The sequence below is a fragment of the Gracilinanus agilis genome, chromosome 3 (genome assembly GCF_016433145.1).
Source record: "Gracilinanus agilis isolate LMUSP501 chromosome 3, AgileGrace, whole genome shotgun sequence".
In the NCBI taxonomy this organism is placed as follows: domain Eukaryota; kingdom Metazoa; phylum Chordata; class Mammalia; order Didelphimorphia; family Didelphidae; genus Gracilinanus; species Gracilinanus agilis.
In genome coordinates, this window is record NC_058132.1 from 276,896,479 (window position 1) to 276,918,045 (window position 21,567).

General features: G+C 35.1%; 1 protein-coding gene across 1 annotated transcript in view; it reads left to right on the top strand.

The window, feature by feature from the left end:
- NEB (nebulin) overlaps nt 1-21,567 on the top strand; it is a 235,194-nt gene that overhangs the window by 1,085 nt on the left and 212,542 nt on the right. The window contains exons 3-10 of the mRNA XM_044669878.1: nt 259-323; nt 8,285-8,326; nt 9,984-10,199; nt 11,969-12,076; nt 13,872-13,976; nt 14,997-15,101; nt 17,920-18,024; nt 20,487-20,591. Coding sequence (XP_044525813.1) covers nt 288-323; nt 8,285-8,326; nt 9,984-10,199; nt 11,969-12,076; nt 13,872-13,976; nt 14,997-15,101; nt 17,920-18,024; nt 20,487-20,591 — 822 coding nt within the window. The 5' untranslated portion in view covers nt 259-287. The remainder of the gene's footprint in view (nt 1-258; nt 324-8,284; nt 8,327-9,983; nt 10,200-11,968; nt 12,077-13,871; nt 13,977-14,996; nt 15,102-17,919; nt 18,025-20,486; nt 20,592-21,567) is intronic.

Genomic DNA, 21,567 nt, shown 5'->3' on the forward strand with positions numbered 1-21,567 from the left:
ATGTAGCTAGCTAGAAAAATCAACTATAAGAAAGGGTATTATACATAACTGAGGAAAACCAGTGAAAGAAAGATTTGGTTTTGATGTCTTAAATTTTTTTTAATTTAAACTTTTTAATTTAATTATTATTCTTACTTTTATGACAAAAATCTCTGTGCGTTTAATATTCACATTGCTTTAGACTACTAGAGTTGTATGCTCATTTTTATTCCTGAGAATAATGTCTAATGCGTTTTTATTTCTCTGTAATATTAAAAGGTTAGAGGTAACAGAGTACTACTCTAAACATGGCGGATGACGAGGAATATGAGGAAGTGGTGGAGGTAAGATGAACAATGTCTGATGTCTGAGTTGTTTTTGGTTTTTGGTTTTTTTAATATAGGGAATCAATCATTGCCTTATAAGTGAATTAATCATTTTAAAAGGACATTGTCTCTTTTAAATTCACAAAGGCATTGCTAGTGTATAAGAAGGTGGATATTTTTAGTTTAGTTTAACTATAATTATGTGGGAATCAGTACTGTGAGGAAATCCCACCACTGTAGCCAAACTTTTCTTTTCTTCTTAAAAAAAGTGAGAACTAAAGGTTATTTTTCATTTTACTTGGAAAACCCACCCCTGATGCACCCACTTATTCTTTCCACTCCCCAACATGAACAAAGCACTAGTGAGGAGAGGAACAGAGGAGGAAGTATGTTCCAGTGAGTCAACACCATTACTTACTGCTTACCAGAGTAAAGAAATAAATACTAGTCTTGACTTCAAAGAGAATTTCTGCAATATGTTATGGGTCAGGTTCTCATTCCTTAAAAAAAATCTCCTTTTTATGGATACAGATTTATTTATCCAAATCAAATCCTCCTCAATCTGTAGTTTCCATGAACAATTTCCCACTGATTCTCTGCTTTTGCCCAATAGAGAAACAAGTTTGCATTTTGCTTTAATTAAAAATAGAAATCAAGAGAGAATGAGCCTGTGGTAGCATCTCAAAAAAGTGATTTTTGAGTTTTTTTTTTTTTTTTGCTCATAGCATAGTATTACTCTCTGTTGTTAGAAATCTAGGCATGAATGTGTAAGTTTGAAATGGATGGCTAGGTAAACTCTAGACATCCGTGTAATTGCAAGTGAAGTTTCATATAATTCGTGGTACACCTAGTGAAACTCTCCCAGCACACTTTTTGAGAACTGATCCTTTTGGGTCTTTTTTTATAGACTGGTTGTGGGTCTTTTTTTTTTTAAGTCTTAATGCCTTTATTTTTTTTCTTACTCTCCTAAAACAAACAAAAGCCAAAAAAGTTAAAACACACACACACACACACACACACACACACACACACACACACACACACACACACAAAACAACACAGACCCATTCAAACTATCTTTCCATCTCTCTCTCTTCCCCTTCCCTGCATAATTGCCTCTTCCTCTTGATATTCTATGTTCTACCCTGACTTTGGTCATATAATTGTTTTCTGGTTCTTTTCCTGCCTCTCTGACCACTCCTTCTTTGTCTGTTTACTGTCTTCCTAGTGAATATCTCCTGAAACCCTTCTTCTTTGTTTATACTCTTTTTTTTTGTAAACCCTTGCCTTCTGTCTTAGTGAAATACTGTGAAACACTTCCAAGGCAGAAGAGCAGTAAGGGCTAAGCAAGGGAGGTTAAGTGTCTTGCCCAGGGTCACCTGGGTAAGACATGTCTAAGAGCCAATTTGAACCCAGGTGCTCCTTACTCTAGCCTGACTCTTTATCCACTGAGCTGCCTATCTGCCCCTGTCTACACTATCTTTGCTGGTGACGTCATCCACTCTTTGCTTCAGCAATCGCCTCTCTAGATAATTCTTAAACCCATACATCTTGCTCTGAGCCCAAACCTAATTCTATTGTATGTATTGACCACCAAAGTCCTACTGATACTTCATAACCAGCATGTCCAAAATTCCTAGTCATTCCTCAAATTTAACCCACATTTTGATTTCTCTGTTTTTATTTCCACACAGTTATCCTCCTAGTTACTGAAGCTTAAAACTTCAGTTTTGTCTTTGACCCTTCTGACATCCAATCATTGCCAGATCCTCTGAGTTTTCTCTAATGAGTATCTATAGCATGAGGAAATGACTACAAATTCTAATTAAAGCCTAATTTTTTATTCAACGAAGAGTAATTTTTAAATTCCCCTTTCTATTTACTCTAAAAACAACCTCATTTTGTTTTCAATTATCTCTCACTTGGTTAAGCTTAATAGCTTCTTGGATTATCTCCAAGCCTCTAGTCGTTCCCCTTCTATTATATATCACCAAATCTCTCTAATGTGCCTATCCGAACATGTCATTCCTCTGCACAAAAGCTTCAAGTGAATCCTATTGTCTTCTGGACAAAAAAAAAAAAACAAAAAAAACTCATCTTGGCATTCAAGATCCTTCAGTATCTCATTTTAACCTACTTTTTCAGCATTGTTTTATCTTTCATCTATTTCGTATTTAGCCAAAATGGATTACTTGCCCTCTCCTACCTTTGGGTAGATATGCCAACCCTCTGCCATCCCTTGAATTCCCAATACCTTTTGAAATCCTCCTCTTCCTTCAAAGTCCAGCTCGCATGTCACTTCCTTCATGAAGCCTTCCCTTATTGCCCCACTTAAAAGAAATCTCTCCCTCTTTGGATTTTTCATGGCCTTACCTGGGTCTTTCTTTCGCATTTTTCACATTTTACCCCATGTTTAACTTATGCAAATATCTCATCCCTCTTATTAGACAATGTTTTCTGAGAATGGTGATTGTGTAATTTTTTTTTCATCTTTGTATTCTCAGCACTTGACAAAGGGCCTTGTACATAGAAGGTATTTTAGACATGTTTTTGAATTTAATTAAATTTCCTTACACTAATCTCATTTTCTGCCTTAACATTCAGAGATGGAGACAGCAAGAGAGACAGACAGACAGACAGACACAAACAGAGACAGAGAGAGGGAAGAGACAGAGACAGAGACAGATTCTTCTTTGGAAACAATTTGGCTCAGCTCTCTACCCTCATGGACATGAAAATGCTTAGTGATTAACTCTTGATCAAGGAGATGATAGAAATATCATCTGAATATTTCCAAATATTTTCTTTATTCGGGAAGAGCTCTGGAAAAAACATTATATTTCTCCATCTGACAACTGAAGTATTTCTTAAACTGAGGTTCAAGATCATATTTCAGATGAAATATTTGAAAATTCTTTTTAACAAATTTTATGACTAATCTGAAAGAAACAGCAATGAAAAAACTACATTACTGCAATCTTTTGGGTAAGAACAAGGTTAATAACTATTATTTCCTTATTTATTCCTTAACTTTATCAATGTCCTTATTAATCTATGATACCAAAATTGAACACAGTACCGCAGAGGAGTTCTGATGGGAGTGGAGGATAATGGGAGTATCACTTCTCTGTTGTTGGAATTAACGCCTCTTAATACAGCCTAGGATCACATTATAGTTCTTTTGACTGCCACATCACACTGCTGACTCATTGTGAGCTTATAATCCATTAGAGCTCCAGTTTTTTTCAGAATTGCTGCCTAACTCTATCTTATACTAATTGAAGTTGGTTTTTAGTATCAAAGTGGAAACATTTACATTTATCCCTTTTGAATTTCATCTTGTTAGAATCAGTTTAATGTACTAGCCTGTCAAGATCCTTATGGATGCTGACTGTCATTAGTTAATTCTCTCTTCTATCCCTCTAACTCTGTGTCATCTGCATATCTGATAAGCACATAATATCTCTTTTTATCCAAGGCATTCATAAAAACTGTTAATAAGTCCAGTGTCAAGTACAGATCCATGTGCATTTAACTGCATACCTTCTACCTTTTGAACAATTATAGATACTCTTTGAATTCGCTCATCCAAACAATGACGAATCTATGATTGTATTATAATTGAATCTGTGTTTCTCCATCTTCATCTCATAAAAAAAGTGTGATGTACTTTATTAAAAAAATTTGCTAAAATCTAAGGATCTATAGACAGCATTCTCTTCATTTGCTCACTTGGTGATATTGTTAAAAAAGGAAATAAAGTTAGACAAACTGTTCTGATCTTGATAAAACCATGTTACCTTTCAGAAAATCATCATTTTTCCTTCTGGACATAAACCTACCGTCTCTTTAGTGATACATTCTTTTTTTTCCCAAACCTTCCTTTCTGTCTTGGAACCAATACTATGAATTGGTTCCAAGGCAAAAGAGTGGTAAGGGCTAGGTAATGAGGATCAAGTGACTTGCCCAGGATCACGCAGCTAGAAAGTGTCTGTGGCTAGATTTAAACCCAGGACCTCCTGCCTCTGGGCCTGGATCTCAATCTCCTGAGTCACCCAGCTGCTCCGTTTTGTGATACATTCTAGAATTTTTCCAGGAATTAAAGTCAAGCTTGCTAGCTTCATGATCTATTTCTTGGCATTGCTTCTATCTTCTATACATTTCTTATAATAACCTAAGTTGGTTGACAAGGTCCATGTGTATCCACATTAGTCTATTCAGAAAAATCCCATATTTCTTCCTCTTTTGAATTGTTTTGTATGTGTGTGTGTATTCAGGTATAATCCTATCTCCTTCATGAATTCTCTCTACAATAACTCTGATCACTGACCATCCAAGCTCTGCTTAAATACCTCCAAGGATAAGTAATTATATTTCTTGAGGCAACCCACTCCATTTGAGTTTAGCATGGATTATTAGGAAGCTGAAGCTTATAATGACCTGAAATCTTGTTTGTCTTCTATTCATTCTAGTTTTGCTATCCGAGGTCACACTGAATGAATAATCCTCTTCCAAATGACCAACCTCTAGATATTTGAAGTAAAGTATATAGTATTTCATAGTAAACTACTATTATTCTATAACACTAGCTTATAGGAGAGAAAAAAAGTGATTTCTTAAGGGAAAAATCTCAGGAACATCCATATCCCCTTTGTCTTTTTAGGTCAATGGAAATTATACTCAGTATTTGAATTGTTGTCATAGAAATGTAATAGACAATTTTTAGTGATTATATCCTTGCTGTTTTGTTCCCTTTATTGCTTCAGTAATCCGTTCTCTGCTCTGATTCTGACCAGTGAAAAATTAAATAAGTTTGTCCCCTCTCTCTGAGTTGTGAACTGTTGTCTTATACACATCAGTCAAAACACTCAGAATGGGGTGGTTGTAGAAATTAGAGTAAAATGATCAATAAGAAACACTACAGAGAGGAACTAGTTTTTTTTAAAAAACCCAACATTTCCTTCTGAGGAAATCAATCAGCCTTAAACATATGAAATGAAATTTTCCTGAGAATATCCATCAGAGCCCAAGTAAACACGAAAAGGAAGGAAATGATGAAGGCAAGGGTGGAATGTCTAATTAGAAGCACTATAGTAGTAGATAATTATGGCTTGACATAGATGTTAAGGCCACCAATCTCAGTGTAGCTTTTGTATAAGCAATACTGTGAAAGGTTTTTAGTCATGTTTTTAAAAGATGTGTTTGCTGATACTGAGTCTGCAGCAGGGGCAAAATGGAAGATCCAGCAGAAAGCTATTTTAACTTTTGCTAAGCCTCCAAAATATTTCTAAATGTCTCTGGTTAGTTTAGTTTTCCCTCTGGATGCAGTGAATCTTTCTTGAATATGGAATAGTATCATGGTAGCATCTTCATCAAGAATTTTTCTAGGGCTTCTCACATAGTATTTCATTTGATCCTTCCAACAATTCTGCAATCAGGTGTTATTGATATCCTTATTTTACAGAAGAGGAAAGGAAGACATACAGAGATTAAGTGACTTATCCAGGGTCTGAAGCTGGATTTGAACTCAGGTCTTCTTGACTCCAAATGCAATGTGTCCTACGCATTGTACACTTAGCTGCATAGAAATGTTTTCTTCCTTTTAGTAGAATGTAATAATATATATGCATATATATATATATATATATATATCTAGGTATATCACTGTGGAGTAAAACTGATAGAAAAGGCATTTGAATTCAAAGAATCAGAAAATAAATATAAGTGTTGAGTTCTATGCCCTTATTGCTAATCAAGACATGTGTCCCTCAGTAATGGCAGGCATAAAAATGTTAGGTTGAAATAAATTATTTTGGTGAAACCTCTTAGTAAGGAACATGATCTACTTCAGGATGACTTGAGAATATGTCTTCCAAAATGGAGGACAGTGATGGAAAAAGTAGTGCTCAGGATTTTCCTGCTCCCCTGAGGGTATATTTTAGCAACAACAATAAAAAGAATGAAAAATGTGCTGTTATATAAGTATTTTGATGACTGGGGAAATGATCCAGATCCTTTATTTTCATCTCTTTTCCTGTTTCTCTTGACCTGAATGAGCCTTTCTTGCTACTTCATCCAACAGGATTGAATAAGGCTGAGGCAGAGGGAGCTAAATTCTGCTCTCTCTTACGTGTCTTCAGCAAAATGTCAGCCAGCTTCTAATTGTGGTCTCTTTATTGCTGGTGATGTCAGAAGAACAAACATGGGCTTGGTTTACAGATCTAGGTTACAGATTCCACAGAACTGGGGATGGCAGAAGACTTAAACTTACACCATCAGTGTGATGGGTAGACATCTTGCTTTGCTTCTCTGGCAAGGGCAAGTCTTGGAATGGACTTATGGGACTTGGAGAGATTAATTCAGCACTCTCGTTAAGTGGGAAAGAAAGATCAGAACTTTAAAAGATATGAAGTATAGTAATATTTCATATGAGACAGACTTAACAGAGAGAGAGGAAGAGAAAGAACTGTTTTGTTAACTTACAGATATTTACTACAAAGTAGTATATTCCTGGGGTGAATTATGAAAACTCTACCATAAACAAGGCAATTTGTGCTAAATAAGACAAAACAAGCAAAAAGAATAGATCTATTTATTTTTAACTAGTTTAAAGTAAATGAAAGTGTGTGCACTATAAAGATATACAGTTTTTGCCTTCTTTATTCAGGATGAGGTATAGTGTAAAGAATAATGGCCTGCTGGCTAGTTATATGACCTTATACAAATCACCTCTCTCTGGGTCTCAGGAAAGGTTCCTTCTGGTTCTAAAATCCAGTGACTATATGAAAAGTTTATGGAAAGTTCGTTGACAGTGAGTAAAGTCAATTGCCATTTTTCACAGTTAATATTTATCTAGACAATGTGTATAACTCTATAAATTCTTGTTTCTGTTATCTGAATATTCTGAGCCTCTGCATCATAAAGGACATATTTCAGAAAGAAAATATTTGAAAGATTTGCTTACATTACTTTGATTATTGATCTACAACTTCTAGCCTAAGAATTCCACATGTCCTAGCTTCAGTGAGGGACAAAACAGCACTGAATTCTCTTGTCATAACTTGTCATCACTATATGTCCTGAACTGTTGAATAGGACATTGTGAGACCCAGATATAGAAAACTAAAAAAAAAACAAAACAAAGAAATAGATAGATAGATGGATGGATAGATAGATAGATAGATGGATGGATGAATAAATAGATGCATAATTAGATGCATAGATACATAGACACATACACGCATGCATACATACATAGATGGATAGAGAGATAGAGAGATGGATGGATAGATAGATACATACATAGATACATACATAGATGGATACATAGATAGATACATAGATCGATGGATGGATGGATAGACAGACAGACACATAGATTAGATAGATAGATAGATAGATAGATAGATAGATAGATAGATAGATAGNATAGATTAGATAGATAGATAGATAGATAGATAGATAGATAGATAGATAGATAGATAGATAGATAGATAGATAGATAGATGATACACTTAAGAATAGAGATATCCTAGGAAAGTTGCTAAAACTACCCTAAGGAACAAAAAAGTCCTTCAATATCCACATAAGCTCCCTTTTTATCCCATTTCTCTCTTTGGCTTCTTTTCCATGGAGATCATAGTGTCACAAATTGGGAACTAAAAGGAATCCTTGAATCATAGGTTTATAATTCCAAATCTAGAGACCTCAGAAGCCCTCTAGTCTAATCTGCTAGTTTTATAGATGAGATGAATGATACTTAAGAGGATAAATAACTTGTCCGAGGTCATCAAGGTAAGTGACAGAGCTCGGATTCAAAGTCTTGTTCTTTGACTTCAAATCAAGCATCCTTACCACTGTACCTTTCTAAGTAAATTAGCTACTGGTATATAGAGAAGGATTCATATGAAGAAGAGACTCAGATGAGAACCGGCATAGTCTCTTCTGATGAAGTGATGGCATTTGTACTCTATTTTTAGTACTACACAGAAGAAGTTATCTATGAAGAAGTGCCGGGCGAGGTAAAGGCTCGGGACACTTGCACGTGTGGCACACTCATAAAATCGTCATGGTGTACAAAGTTTCTCTAGTACCATTATGGGGAGGAACTATTCACATCTGGATGGGGGACTGGGTCTGAAGGGTTATTTCACCATCTTAAAATTCAAAATAATAAACAAAATGTTTGAGGATGATTCCTCAAGAATTTTTCTTGGAAGTCCTGGTTATGGTATGGATAATGTTAATTAGATTTAAAGGTTAAGTATCCTATATTCATACCTGTGGATGCAGTTATGATCTGCAATGCAGATGCATGCAGCATCATTGACAAAGATTGCCACCTTTTACATCATCATTTATGTCAACAAGGATGGCATCTCTCTGCTTTTGGGCCCTGTTGACATGATGTATGTAATGTTACTCAGACTTCACTCATTTGAAACTCTGAGTAAACCATTCAGATAGATATTCCAACTTGGAGTTCTTTATTCAAGGTGAAATACCTCTCTTGTGATGGAGATTCATGTGGTTTTCTGCATGCAAATATTTCTTTTAATGCTTGGCAAATTATGAGTCAAGGGGTTAACACTGAGTGCTTTCCAGGGACTATTATATCTGTGTAGAAACTAACTCCTTTAGAAAATGCTAAAGGGGCTACTTTTCTAATTAATACAACTCTATGCCTAGAAAACAATTGGATGGCCATGATTTGACAATGCTTGATACCAATCTTTTACCTATACATTTTCATCTTTAATTAAATGTCTCTATTCATAACCATTCAGAGGAACTTTTGTGTCAACGGAAGTAATTTTTGTTGGTTTAAAGAATATGTTATTATGATGCCCAATGCTTGGTGTGTTTTTTTTTTACTGCAAGGACCACATGGTATGGGTTTCTTTACTTATAAAATAGAATTCAAATTTCCCAATTACCAGATAGGGTTGCTATAGAAGATAAATGGCATGCTTATATCTGAAGCTCTTTTCCCTCATATGAAATAATAATTCATTAGTGAACACGACATTCATACTCATTTAATTAAAGAATAAGAAGGTGGCTTATTAACCTGGTGTATTTGATGTGATTAATGTCTGTGGTTTACGGTTAATTATTACTTTCAGTGTAGTCTCAGAGGGATGAGGAAAGAAAGAAAGCCTGCAAAATAAACAAGTGTTTTTAATTAAAGCTGCCAGCCTTTTGTAGCTTGCTCCTGCCTAATCTATTTCACAAGCTGCTATGAGAGTAGCAAGCTGAACTTCATATATGTTCATTTTCCCGGCTTCAAAATAATTTGAATTTAGTTTTTCCTTTGGCATGTTGGTTTTAAAAAGTACCATTGAAATCTTAATAACAATAAAAGAATGAAATAACATTTAATCCTAGTGCTTGCTTCTATGAATAAGTTTTTGACAAAATGATATATATTAATAAGAAAAACCTTTTTAATATATGCTGTCTATAGGAGCAGCCTTAATATGGTGCATCCAATGGCATGACATTGCATGCATTTATTTGGATATTGTGTGCTCTATCTTGTTTTATACAGTATTATTTTCTTTGGTAGAATATCACCAGGATAAAAATGTACTGACCTAGTCAGTAGCTGTTATTCAGAACCCTGATTCAGTATTTTCCCCTTTATGACAATCTTGATTTGTCCATCACAATTTTTAGACCATAACGAAAGTTTATGAAACGACTACTACACGGACCATAACTGACCAGGATGTACAGCCTACCATAACTTACCATGAAGAACGGACAGTATCTCATGATGAACCAACAAAACCAACAGAGAGGAAAAGAGTTATCAGGAAGAAAGTGGACCCTTCAAAATTCATGACCCCTTACATTGCACACAGTCAGAAAATGCAGAATCTCTTTAGTCCGGTAAGTTTGGATTGAGATGGAGTTCCCAAGTCATCTCCTAATAACCGTTTTGTCAGTGAGAAGATGATATTTTGAAAGAGACTAGGCTCATCACAGAATTATAGGCTATCTTATGATTTCCTCTGATATGTTTTCTTCAGCTATATAGTCCTGGGGAGGCAGTGTCACATAAATGGGTGTAGAGATGGCCTCAGAGTCAGGAATAACTGGGTTCATGTCCTGCCTCTGGTACGTAATGGCTATATGATCCCAAGCAAGTCACTTAATCCCCTCCTGAGCCAAGCAACTCTTTAAGTCAAAAATTTTGCATAGCACTTGCCAAAATACTGTCAGAGATGAATTTTTTTGGTCTTATATTATATAGATGAGACATTACTATATCTCTCAGGAGTTAACCCTATATACAGAATGTACATTTATGACTTTGTGTATGTGTGTAGCAGAGAGAGACAGAGAGACAGAGAGAGAGAGAGAGAGAGAGAGAGATCACTATATCTTTCACTACATAATGAGGCTAAGACCACTTTCAAAGACAAATTTTATTTAGTCATTAATCATTAGTCAATTTGATCTATGATAATGGTATGATTTGGTTTGGTTTAATATCTAGAAATCATATCTGAGAAGGGTATTTCTTTTTTATTTTACATTTTTATTTTATTTTAAAAATTTTTCCCATGTTTACATGATTCATTTTCTTTCCTTCCCTTCTTCCTTACCCCCTCCCAGAGCTGACAAGCAATTCCACTGGGTTGTACAAATTTTTTCATTTGATACTTATTTCCACATTATTCATTTTTACCATAGAGCAATCTTTTAAAGCCAACCCCCCAAATCATATACCCATATAAACAAGTGATAAGTGATGTCATAAGATTTTCCTTTGCATTTCTATTCCCATAGGTCTTTTTCTCAATGTGGATAGCATTCTTTGAGAAGGGTATTTCTTAATCATATAACATATAGTTAGATTATACACACGGTTATAATTAATAAAATATAGAATAATATATAGAATATTTATTGAAAACACATAACAAATCTGCCCATTGCTTAACAAGCATCCCTCTTTCTACTATCTTTCAAATTCTAAAATTATGAACCAGAATCAAATCAGCTCTGCCATTGTTCCTAAATGAGGTGTGCTGATCCAATCCTCTATGGGTCCCCACCTCATCTTATCCTCAAGTATCCTTCTGGACCATTGTGCTCCTTCCTGGTCACAACTGTCCTATCTGAGGTGTTTCAACTGTTAGCACATCAGTTCCTTGAGGGCACTTTTTATCACTTAGCAAGGAATTTTGTATAGTAGTTTATATTTGAAAACTTTCCATTACTAATACAATTTCAGAATTAAAGATTAAAAACAGTAAGTCGGGTTGTCCTCATAAGTGATCCTAGGTAATCACAAGCTTCCACTTGCCTTCATGTTCTTATGTACAATTCTGAAAGTCATGTCATTGGCAGCAGTATTGGATCTCAGATTGATAAAGCAAGTCTCTGAGACTGTAAGTTATACAAAAAAGTTACAAATATTTTTGGTAAAGAAAGTTAACTCACTGAACACTCCATATGTATAAACACACACACACTCATAAGTCTCTAGTTAAGTGTTTCAAGGCAGTGTACTTGACAAGTTTATATTTATCAAGTATCCACTAATAGTATTCAATTTGGTGATGGGGGTGTATATTAAATAGTGATGAATATGGGGACTACTGTATCCTTGGACTTAGTGTGTTTTAGTTTAAATGCTGACTTTTTTTCAGAATAAGTACAAAGAGAATTTTGAGAAAACTAAAGGATTACCTTATGCCAGCACAACTGATACTCCAGAACTTCGAAGAATCAAGAAAGTACAAGATCAACTCAGTGAGGTGGGTTGGTATGTCTACATCCATCAGCCAATCAACAAGGACTTATCAGTATGTGTCAGACACTGTGTGAAGTTCTGAGGACACAAGCACAAAGAATGAAGGCATCCCTATTTATAATGAACTTATATTTTATTTGAGTATTTAACAAATCAATACACAAATATATACAGAAAAATATATAGTTAACAAATACATGTATGCAAGGATGTGTTGAAGCCAGCTGAACTGTCTCGTACTGATTGTTAAGTTTCCAGTGTGGACATTTACACAGCTATGAAACTAGCATGTGCTACAAATTAGGGCTTAAGTTTTGGTTCTGTTGATTGTCTAGACTTAAGAAAAGGAGGGAGAAAATGTTAATAATGCAGATTAAACTTAAAGTGTGTCAAGGGTATACATTTCACCCCAGACAGCCAATTGCTAAAATTCTATGTGTGTACACATGTGTATATTTGTACACATAATATTTGTATATACCTATATTTCTACATTATACACACTAACATCTATACATGCATATATGACAATGTATACATGCATCTATGAGCTGGATTATATGTTTTTCTATACATATATCTAGAAAAGATGTAGCCACAACACATAAACACATGTGTACATGCATGCATATATGTGCTTGCATTTATTGGACATATATATTTCTAAAATATGTGCCTATAACACAAACATCAATATATACAATACTTGCATGGAATATCTATGCATATATTTATGAAATATATTGCATACATGTTTTACATACACATATTTATAAGCCATGTACCCCCAATACATACGAATGTATATACACACATATATGACAAAGAGGCAGGAGATGGAGGGTTATGAGTGAGTAAAAGAGAGGGCTGGATTGGAGATTACTGAGAAAATGCATTGGAGCCAGATTATATAGGGCATAGAACTAAAAAGAGGATGTTACATTTTATTTTGGAGGCAACAGAAAGCCAGTGGAATTGATTGAATGGAAGATGCTAGCATCTTTGAAGAATATGGGCTTTAACTCCATATACAAAGTATAAAGTTATGTGAAGTTAAACAAGCCCAGAAGTTTAGAAGGAGCAGTAACTATAAATTGTGGTACTTGGTATAAAGCTCATAGGGCTGGTCAGGGATCCAAAGAGCAATATGTATTTAGAGAGTAATGTTCAAAAGAACCTCCACTAAAATTCTGTTCTGGTGCCTCTTTGTGGCATGGGTTGATCCTATGATCTTGCAGGGTATGCCAAAAGGAACCCTTCAAGCTTCTATCTAAAACACAAAAGTTTCAAATACAGACCCACTAATTACAAGAGACATATCTCCAATATTTGACCACTCATAAAGATAGTCTACTACTAAGGCATGAAGAGGTCTGTGATGATGGATGGAGTAACACACTGATAAAATCACGAATCCCTGAAATAAGTAGAATCAAAGTAAATAGCAACTCAATCATGGTTCTTCATGGTGATTCATTGGTGAACCCAAGCAGCAGCAAGCAAAATTAATCCAAGAAACAATTGGGGAGGCTTGTAGAATCATAGATGGGAAACTAGAAGGAACCTCCAAGGTTTACTCATTGGTATTTATTAAGTACTTTCTATGCACCAGGTTATATGAGATGATTGGAAATGGAAAAGGAAAGCTGTGGTTCCAGCTCTTTGAGCCAAAATAACGAAAGTAACCAGAATTTTATTTTAAGAAGCTGATATGACTTCACTCATCTCATTCTCTGTGCATTCAGAAGTTCTATTAGGTCACTGCCTCTCACTGACTTGTACTATTATTGTTGTTAAAGGTGAAGTATCGTATGGATGGCGATGTCGCCAAAACAATTTGCCACGTTGATGAGAAAGCAAAGGACATCGAACATGCAAAAAAAGTGTCGCAGCAAGTTAGCAAGGTAAGACCAGAATGGTTCCCCAGAAGGTCAGAGGCAAAGAACCTAGAGACTGGACTCAAAGGACCACGGGTCAAATTTTGCTTCTGATTATTACTACCTGGCACAAGTCACTTAAGTTTTCTTGGCTTCCATTTCCTCAACTGTTAGATGAGGGGATTGGACTAATGGTCTATGAACTCTCTTCTAATCCTAGATCCATATCATCTTTTATTGTTAGAGAAGGAAAATTGGATATAAAAGCCTAATCCTGAACATTGGAAGTTTCACGTTCACTACTGTTTAATTCCCTGTGTGGCTTAGAGTAGCTAAAGTAGTGTGCTGGACTTAGAGTCAGAAGACTCATCTTCCTGAATTCAAATCTGAATTCAGACACTTATTAGCTGTGTGACTCTGCCCAAGTCACTTAACTTTGCCTCTGTTTCCTCATCTGTAAAATAAGTTGGAGAGGGAAATAGCAGACCACTTCAGTATCTTTGCCAGAAAACCCAAATGGGGTCATGGAGAGTAAGACATGCCTGAAATGACTGAACAACAAAGTGAATTCTATTAAACAACAAAGTGACTTGACCTCTCTGGGCCTTAGTTTCCTCATCAGTAAAGTTGAAGAGTTTGGACAAGACATTGGTACTAAATTTGTAATAACCTGTGATAATGGCTGACTCCAGGAGAAAAATAAATATACAAAATCCATATATAATCCTTTTTTTCTCCTGATCGTCTATGTACCTGGAAATGTTCCTGTTTATTGATGCATGTCAAGTTCATATGACAAATTCATTTTCAATTTAAATTTTTGCAAAATTTAACAAGTAGGTAGATTTCAGCTATTCAGTGAAAATATAGGAGTTTGTAAATTTTAAGCTTACCACTGAATATTATAAAATATTATAGGAGTTTTTGCATTAAATTCTTTTCATGTGATAAATCTTGCTCAAAGAGCAAAAGACACTTAACAGTTCTCCTGAGAACCTTTAATCCTGAAGACTGAATAACTGTCTCCTATTTGATTTTTTTATCAAGGTTTTATATAAGCAGAACTGGGAAGACACCAAAGATAAGTACCTGCTTCCCCCTGATGCTCCAGAACTTGTCCAGGCAATTAAGAACACGGCCATGTTCAGTAAGGTAGGGAACAATTTCCAACTCTCTACACCAGTTCATCAAACAAAATTAAATGCTTACTGCGTGCTAGGAACTGGGAGAGATAGAAAGTACAGCTAAGATAAGGGAATTTTCAGCTCAATGGTGGAATAAAGTAGGTAGGTATGATATAGGTACAGGTAGCTATGATTTCCAATATTCTGCCATACGTGTGCAAGAAAGGTTCAAAGTACAGTGTGATATGAGGCCCAGAAGAAGGGTTTTTCCTAAGAGACATGTTGCTTGGAGCTGTCTTTCAAAATAATCTGCCCAACTCAGTAATTTATTTTTCAAGAATGTATGGTTGATGCTTAAAGGTCTAAGAAAGGAGTCTCCAGCTTCTCATGAAGAAAATAAATTTTTCATTGCTCCTAGGCTTGGAAATTAGCCTAAATAGGTGCTGATAGTGCAGTCCCTGAAAAAAGTGGGGTGATGTGAGGGAAGATGACAGTGAATCTGCTGAGAATGGATGAAGAGACATTATGACTGGTTTACTCCCTTCCTTACTAGGAATCCCCTAAAACTGAGGGAAGGGAGGCATAGTAGTGAGGTAGAGTATTGGGAGCAAGGGCAGCTGCAACTAGCTTGGCAATCTATTAAGCAAGTTGTTTTGATCCTTTGGTTGGGGATGCCTGACCCAATTACTCAGTTCATGAATTATCCAAGTTCCTGACTTCTTTTTTCCCCCTCTTCCATCTAACCAATCAAAAGTATTAATCAAGCCCCTATTTATGGCATTCTTCCAATTGTTCCAAACATTGCCATTTTTGCTTACATTCTTATTACTACTTACTGTAGAAAGTAAATAAGAAAGAGAGGAAGAAACCAAGAAATGATACACCTCGGATAAAGGCTTGTTGATGGGGGGGGAGGAATGGATAAAACTGTTAAAAGAGTAATTTGAATATAGTAGAAGAAGGAAGATTATGTTTGGATCTTATTTAGCTTTGTTATCTAGGGACTGATTTTTCCCTTGCTCTCCATCACTTAATCTAACTTGGGTTTTTTTATTTTTTTTGTCATGGACCCCTTTGAGAGTCTGATGAAATACATACAACCCTCAGAATAATGTTTTTAAATGCATAAAATGAGATACATTAATTATTAAAATTAGGGTTACAAAATATACTGAATATATTAAAATATACTTATCAAAATATCTCCACCTAAGTTCATATACCCATTAAAATCTAGCTATCTTCTTATTAAAAAAATCTTCTCACATCTTTAACTCTAGATTAAGAATCCTTTGACCACTCTGAAATATCATCTCACACCTATCAGATTGACTAGGATGTTAAAAGGACAAAATGACAAATGTTAGAGGGGACACCAACACGCTGTTAAAATTGTGAACTGATCCAATCATTTTGGAGAGCAACATAGAATTATGCCCAAAGAGTTATAAAACCATGTATACCTTTTGACTAGTAATACCACTACTAGGTTTATTTCCTAAGATAATCAGTAAAAAGGAAAAGAACCTATATGTTCTCAAATATTTATAGAAGCTCTATTTGTGAAGGCAAAGAACTGGAAAATGAAGAGATGCCCATCAATTGGGGATGCCTGAACAAGTTGTGGCATATGATTGTGATGAAATACTACTGTGCCATAAGAAATGACAGGCAGGTTAATTTTCTAAAAATTCTGGAAAGATCTGCATGAAGTGTTAAAACCTGCATTACATAAGTAATGAAGAGTGAAACTAGGAGAACCAAGAGAACATTACATACAACTACAAAATTAATATTTGAAGAATAACTTATGAGTGTCAACCTCCAGAGAATGAACTGAAAAATAGAAACATGAAAGAGAAAATCCATATATAAATATCTTTTTATTTAGGCAATGCCTTTTATGGTGAGGAGAGAACAGGGAGGGGCTGAAATACCTGGGAATAAATTCTATTAAATAAATAACTTTTAAAAACTGAAACAATGGATTTAAAGTTCCCAATAAGCAAAAAGTACAAAAAATGTAAAATAAAATGGAAAGACCTACATGAAAGTCAAACAAGCAGAAGCAAAAGAATTTTTTAACCAATAGAATAGTTTGAAGAATGACTTGTGTATATCCACCTCAAAAGAAATAATTGATATAACAGAAACATAGCAAGACATAATTATATATATATATGTGTGTGTATATATATATGTTAAATGATGCTTCCTTTAGTATAGGGAAGGATAGAGAGTAGGAGATACCTGGGAATTTTAATGTAACAAACTAATTAATTAAAAAAGAATTCCTTGATCTAACTATGGTGTAAAATAGAGACACTGTGGCTTTGCAAAAGACTTGGATTGAAATCTAAACTCTGCCCAAGAGTGATATGAATAGTGTGCTGGATGTGGAATCGGAACTTCACATCTCAACTTAGCCACTTATTAGGCATGTGAGTATGGGCGAACCATTTAACCTCTTGTCGAATCAGTTTCTTCCTCTGTAAAAGAGAAAGAATAAATTCTACAATGCCCATCTCAGAGTGTTGTTGTGAAGCTCCAATGCTATAATGTATGTAAAGTACTTTGCTCACTTTAAAGTTCTATATAAATGCCAATTATTACTATTAAGTCATTTAACCTATTTAGGTCTATGTCTTCTGAGGAGAAAATAACAATTGCAAAACTTCACTCCTCAGGATTGTTCCAAAGATCCATTGAGATAATATATATTTTGTAACATTAATAGATGTTTCATATAAATGTGAACTATTATTATATCTGTACCTACTTTTCATGAAAGGGAAATTGAATTGGATTTTCACCTTTTCACATTTCCTTTCTTTTTTCTTTTTTAGAAACAGTACACTGAAGACTGGGAAGCAGACAAAAGTTTATTTTACCCATATAATGACAGTCCAGAGCTGAGGAGGGTTGCACAAGCCCAGAAAGCTCTCAGTGATGTAAGTGAAAATACAAATATGGCAGCTGGATTCTGATGCCAAAATTAGCAGGAGTCCTAACCCTTTTCTGGCCAAATTAATATCCCTTGGTACTCTCTAGGGGGAAAAGTTTTGCCTTTTTTCTCCCCCTTACTATGATGGCAGAGTCATCTTGTATCAATGCAAGAATAGTTTTTGTACTCCCAAATCACAAGTGTACAGATACTTAACAGCTTCCTCAAATTAGCAAAAGTATTTAGATATCTTGTTTGTTCTAGAGATTATTTAAAATGCATTCTAGAGCAATGTCAAACATCAAAGGTTCCAATAGCAGAATATGCCCACCACCTGAGGTTTCTTTACTGTTAGTCCTGTAAGAAGTATCAACTTTTGAATGTTCATGCATTACTTTTAGAAATGCTAACTCAGTCTCAATTATTCTAAAAATGTGTCCTATACATTTATAGATTTTTCTTTTTTAGCTGGTCTAGAGATGCTTTAAGATCCTGATATCCTTTTCTAGTCTACTTGTGCAGAACAAGTTATTCTCCACTTTGCATCTATATGTTTAGATTTTTTTCTTCTTAACGTATTTGAACTGGCCTTAAAATTACCTTAAATATATTCCTTTGACCATTTTTAAAGGTCTGCTATTAACTTAACAGGCACATTTTCTAGCCCATTTTCTGAGGTACAAATATAGCCCAGGTTGGTCTCAGTGCTCCCATCTTTTCCTGGTGGTTAGTTTGCTGCTTGAGGAAGCATATTATTCTTTTACCTCATTTAATACTTGGAACCTGTTAATGTAATGCAATAACACTGACATTTATAGAGTATTCTGCCCAGGACTGACCCTTGTACATCCCTATCTAACAAGTCTCCCTTGCTTCTCTTCTAAAATGTGAACTCAACAACATATATTTGTTGAGTGACTCATAGGTGTCACACACTGTGCCAAGAGAATATAATAAGATCTATGTAGAAAGTATAAGGAACTTGCTAAGTATATGGAGAGACAAAATTGTCATTGAGATGATTTTGGAACCTCGAAGTGCTGAAGTATATACTGTATTGACTGAGGTACAATAAAGATATCACACAATATAATGGAAACCAAGGGAAATCTTTTAAAGATGATTCAATCTCTAGGTGACCATGCCTTATTTTCCCAGAAAATGGAGATATAAAGATGGCATTATTTGAATCAGTTCTATAAAAATCAGCTTGCCAAATTCTTTGATATTTCTAAGGGAAAGTTAAATTGTAGTAACTACATACAATAATAAATTCAAATATTCTTTCACTCCATTCCAAAAGTATTTGAGAAGTAAGTTATATGTTGTATTTTGCAGCATGCTAAGTTTACCAAAAGTATCTTCTTACTTAAATGTCTATTAATACCACAACAAGGACTTCTACAATTATTGGGCATGGAGCCCAAAGCAAATTCTTATTCATAGCACATGCCATGTAGACTGGGAATTCTATTCTGGAGTCTCTGTCCTTTGTATGTTCTTTCTGTAACTCCCCTTAACCCTGCTTGTCACGCTGTGCTTATTCTGCTTTGAACAAGAAGACACTTTTCTAGTACTTGAGAGCCATTGAGCTCATTAAGTGTTAAATATGTGAACCAGAGAGAATCTTAAACAAGATCACTTTAAATCATTGAAGCATGTAGACTCTAATCTCCAAGAAATCAGTTTTTATCAGATTGTCAGATCATTATCAAGAGGTCTAGAGCTATATGACATGTCCCTTTCCCAACACTATCTCCATCCCTCATTCACTTTCTGACCTGAGAGACTATTAAATGAAACACCAAAATAATTTATGTTCAGGACTAAGAAGAAAAGGATGGAACTTAAAGAAATTAAATAGTGAATTTCAAATAAATTAAGCATGAAAGTCTGTCTTCAATGTTTATTCCTTTCTTCTTTTCTTCCTTCCTTGTTTTTTCTTCCTTCCTTCCTTCTTTCTTTCCTTTCTTTCTCTCTTTCTTCTTTCTCCTTCCTTTCTGCTTTCCTGCCTTTTCATGGGTCTCTATGGAGGTGCTATACAAGTGGCAGAGTGGGGATGACTTTAGAACCAGGAAGTCATCATGGGCTTGTAGGTGTGAGCAAAGGTCTTTTCAACTATTACTTAGATCTCAATTTTGGAAGCCCCAGAAGATATATATATATATATATATTCCTTCCTTCCTTCCTTTCTTTTGCCTCTTTTCTTTCTTTCTTTCTTTCTTTCTTTCTTTCTTTCTTTCTTTCTTTCTTTCTTTCTTTCTTTGCTCAAGCCAAGTTCTAGTTGTACTTTTTAATCTCATAAATCACAGATTCAGGGATTCTATTCATTGAGGGGGCAAACTGAATGGGGCAAAAGTACAAAGCCTTTTAAAGCCCCTATTCACATGAGCATAGTAACAGTCAGGAGAATATTCTCTGACACGGTAACACTAAATTATTCTCATTTGTGCCTTTTTATGATGTTAGGTTGTCTACAAAAAAGGACAGGCAGAACGGAATTCTCAGTTTACTTCACTGGCAGATCCACCAGATGTAGAATTTGCCAAGAAAGTGAACAATCAGCTGAGTAAGGTAAGCACTTGGATTCGGGGAATGGATTTCAGTGGAAATTTTACCAGATGTAGAATTATAACTCAATGTGCCTTTTGGAGACAACTGGATCTCCTACTGGAATGTCTTTCTTCCCTCTCCCAAGCTGTTTGCATTGTTTTTACCTAAACAAATAAGTAGTCTGATATTGTGAAAAGTGTAATGACTTGAAGTCAGAAGACTTAGATTTGAATCCTGCTTCTATTATTTCTTCCCCATGTGTTCTTGGGCAGTTATTTTAAGTTCCCTGGGCCTCAGTTTTCATCTATAAAATTAGGGGGCTGGAATTAGATGATTTCTAGAGTCCCCTCCTACTCTAGATCTATGATTCTGTGACTCCCATTAGTATAAAAGGTTTTTCATAACATTTTGGAACCATCTCTGTACAACAGCAGAGAGGAAATATAAATCTGTAGAGTAAGACAACTGACAATAAAGCTTCATAGTTCTAGCTTTGCTACTTTTCCATAGTTGTTAGTTCTGCTACTTTCTCCTGTGTGACCTTTATTATTGGTGTTGTTCAGTTGTTTTTAGTTGTGTCTGACTCTTTGTGCAAGGATACTGGAGTAGTTTGCTATTTCCTTCTTCAGGATATTTTACAGATGAGGAACAAGATTAAGTGACTTACCCAGGGTCACACAACTAGTAAATGTCTGAGGCTAAATCATCATGAAGATGAGTCTTTCCGACTTCAAGCCCCAAACTCTAACCACTATACCACCTAGTTGCTCCTGTGAACTTGGGCCAGTCCTTTAACTTTTCTGGTCCTCAGTTTTCTTCACTTGTCAAATGAAAGACTTGAACTAGATGATGTCTAAGGTCTCTTCCAACTAAATCTTCATCTTGAGAATTTATCTTTAATAGCTTATCTTCAAGTAACTGAAAACATACCACAGTAATTAACCAACAAAAACAAAATAGTACTGATTTTGAAAACACAAGTGGCAAGGAACTCCTA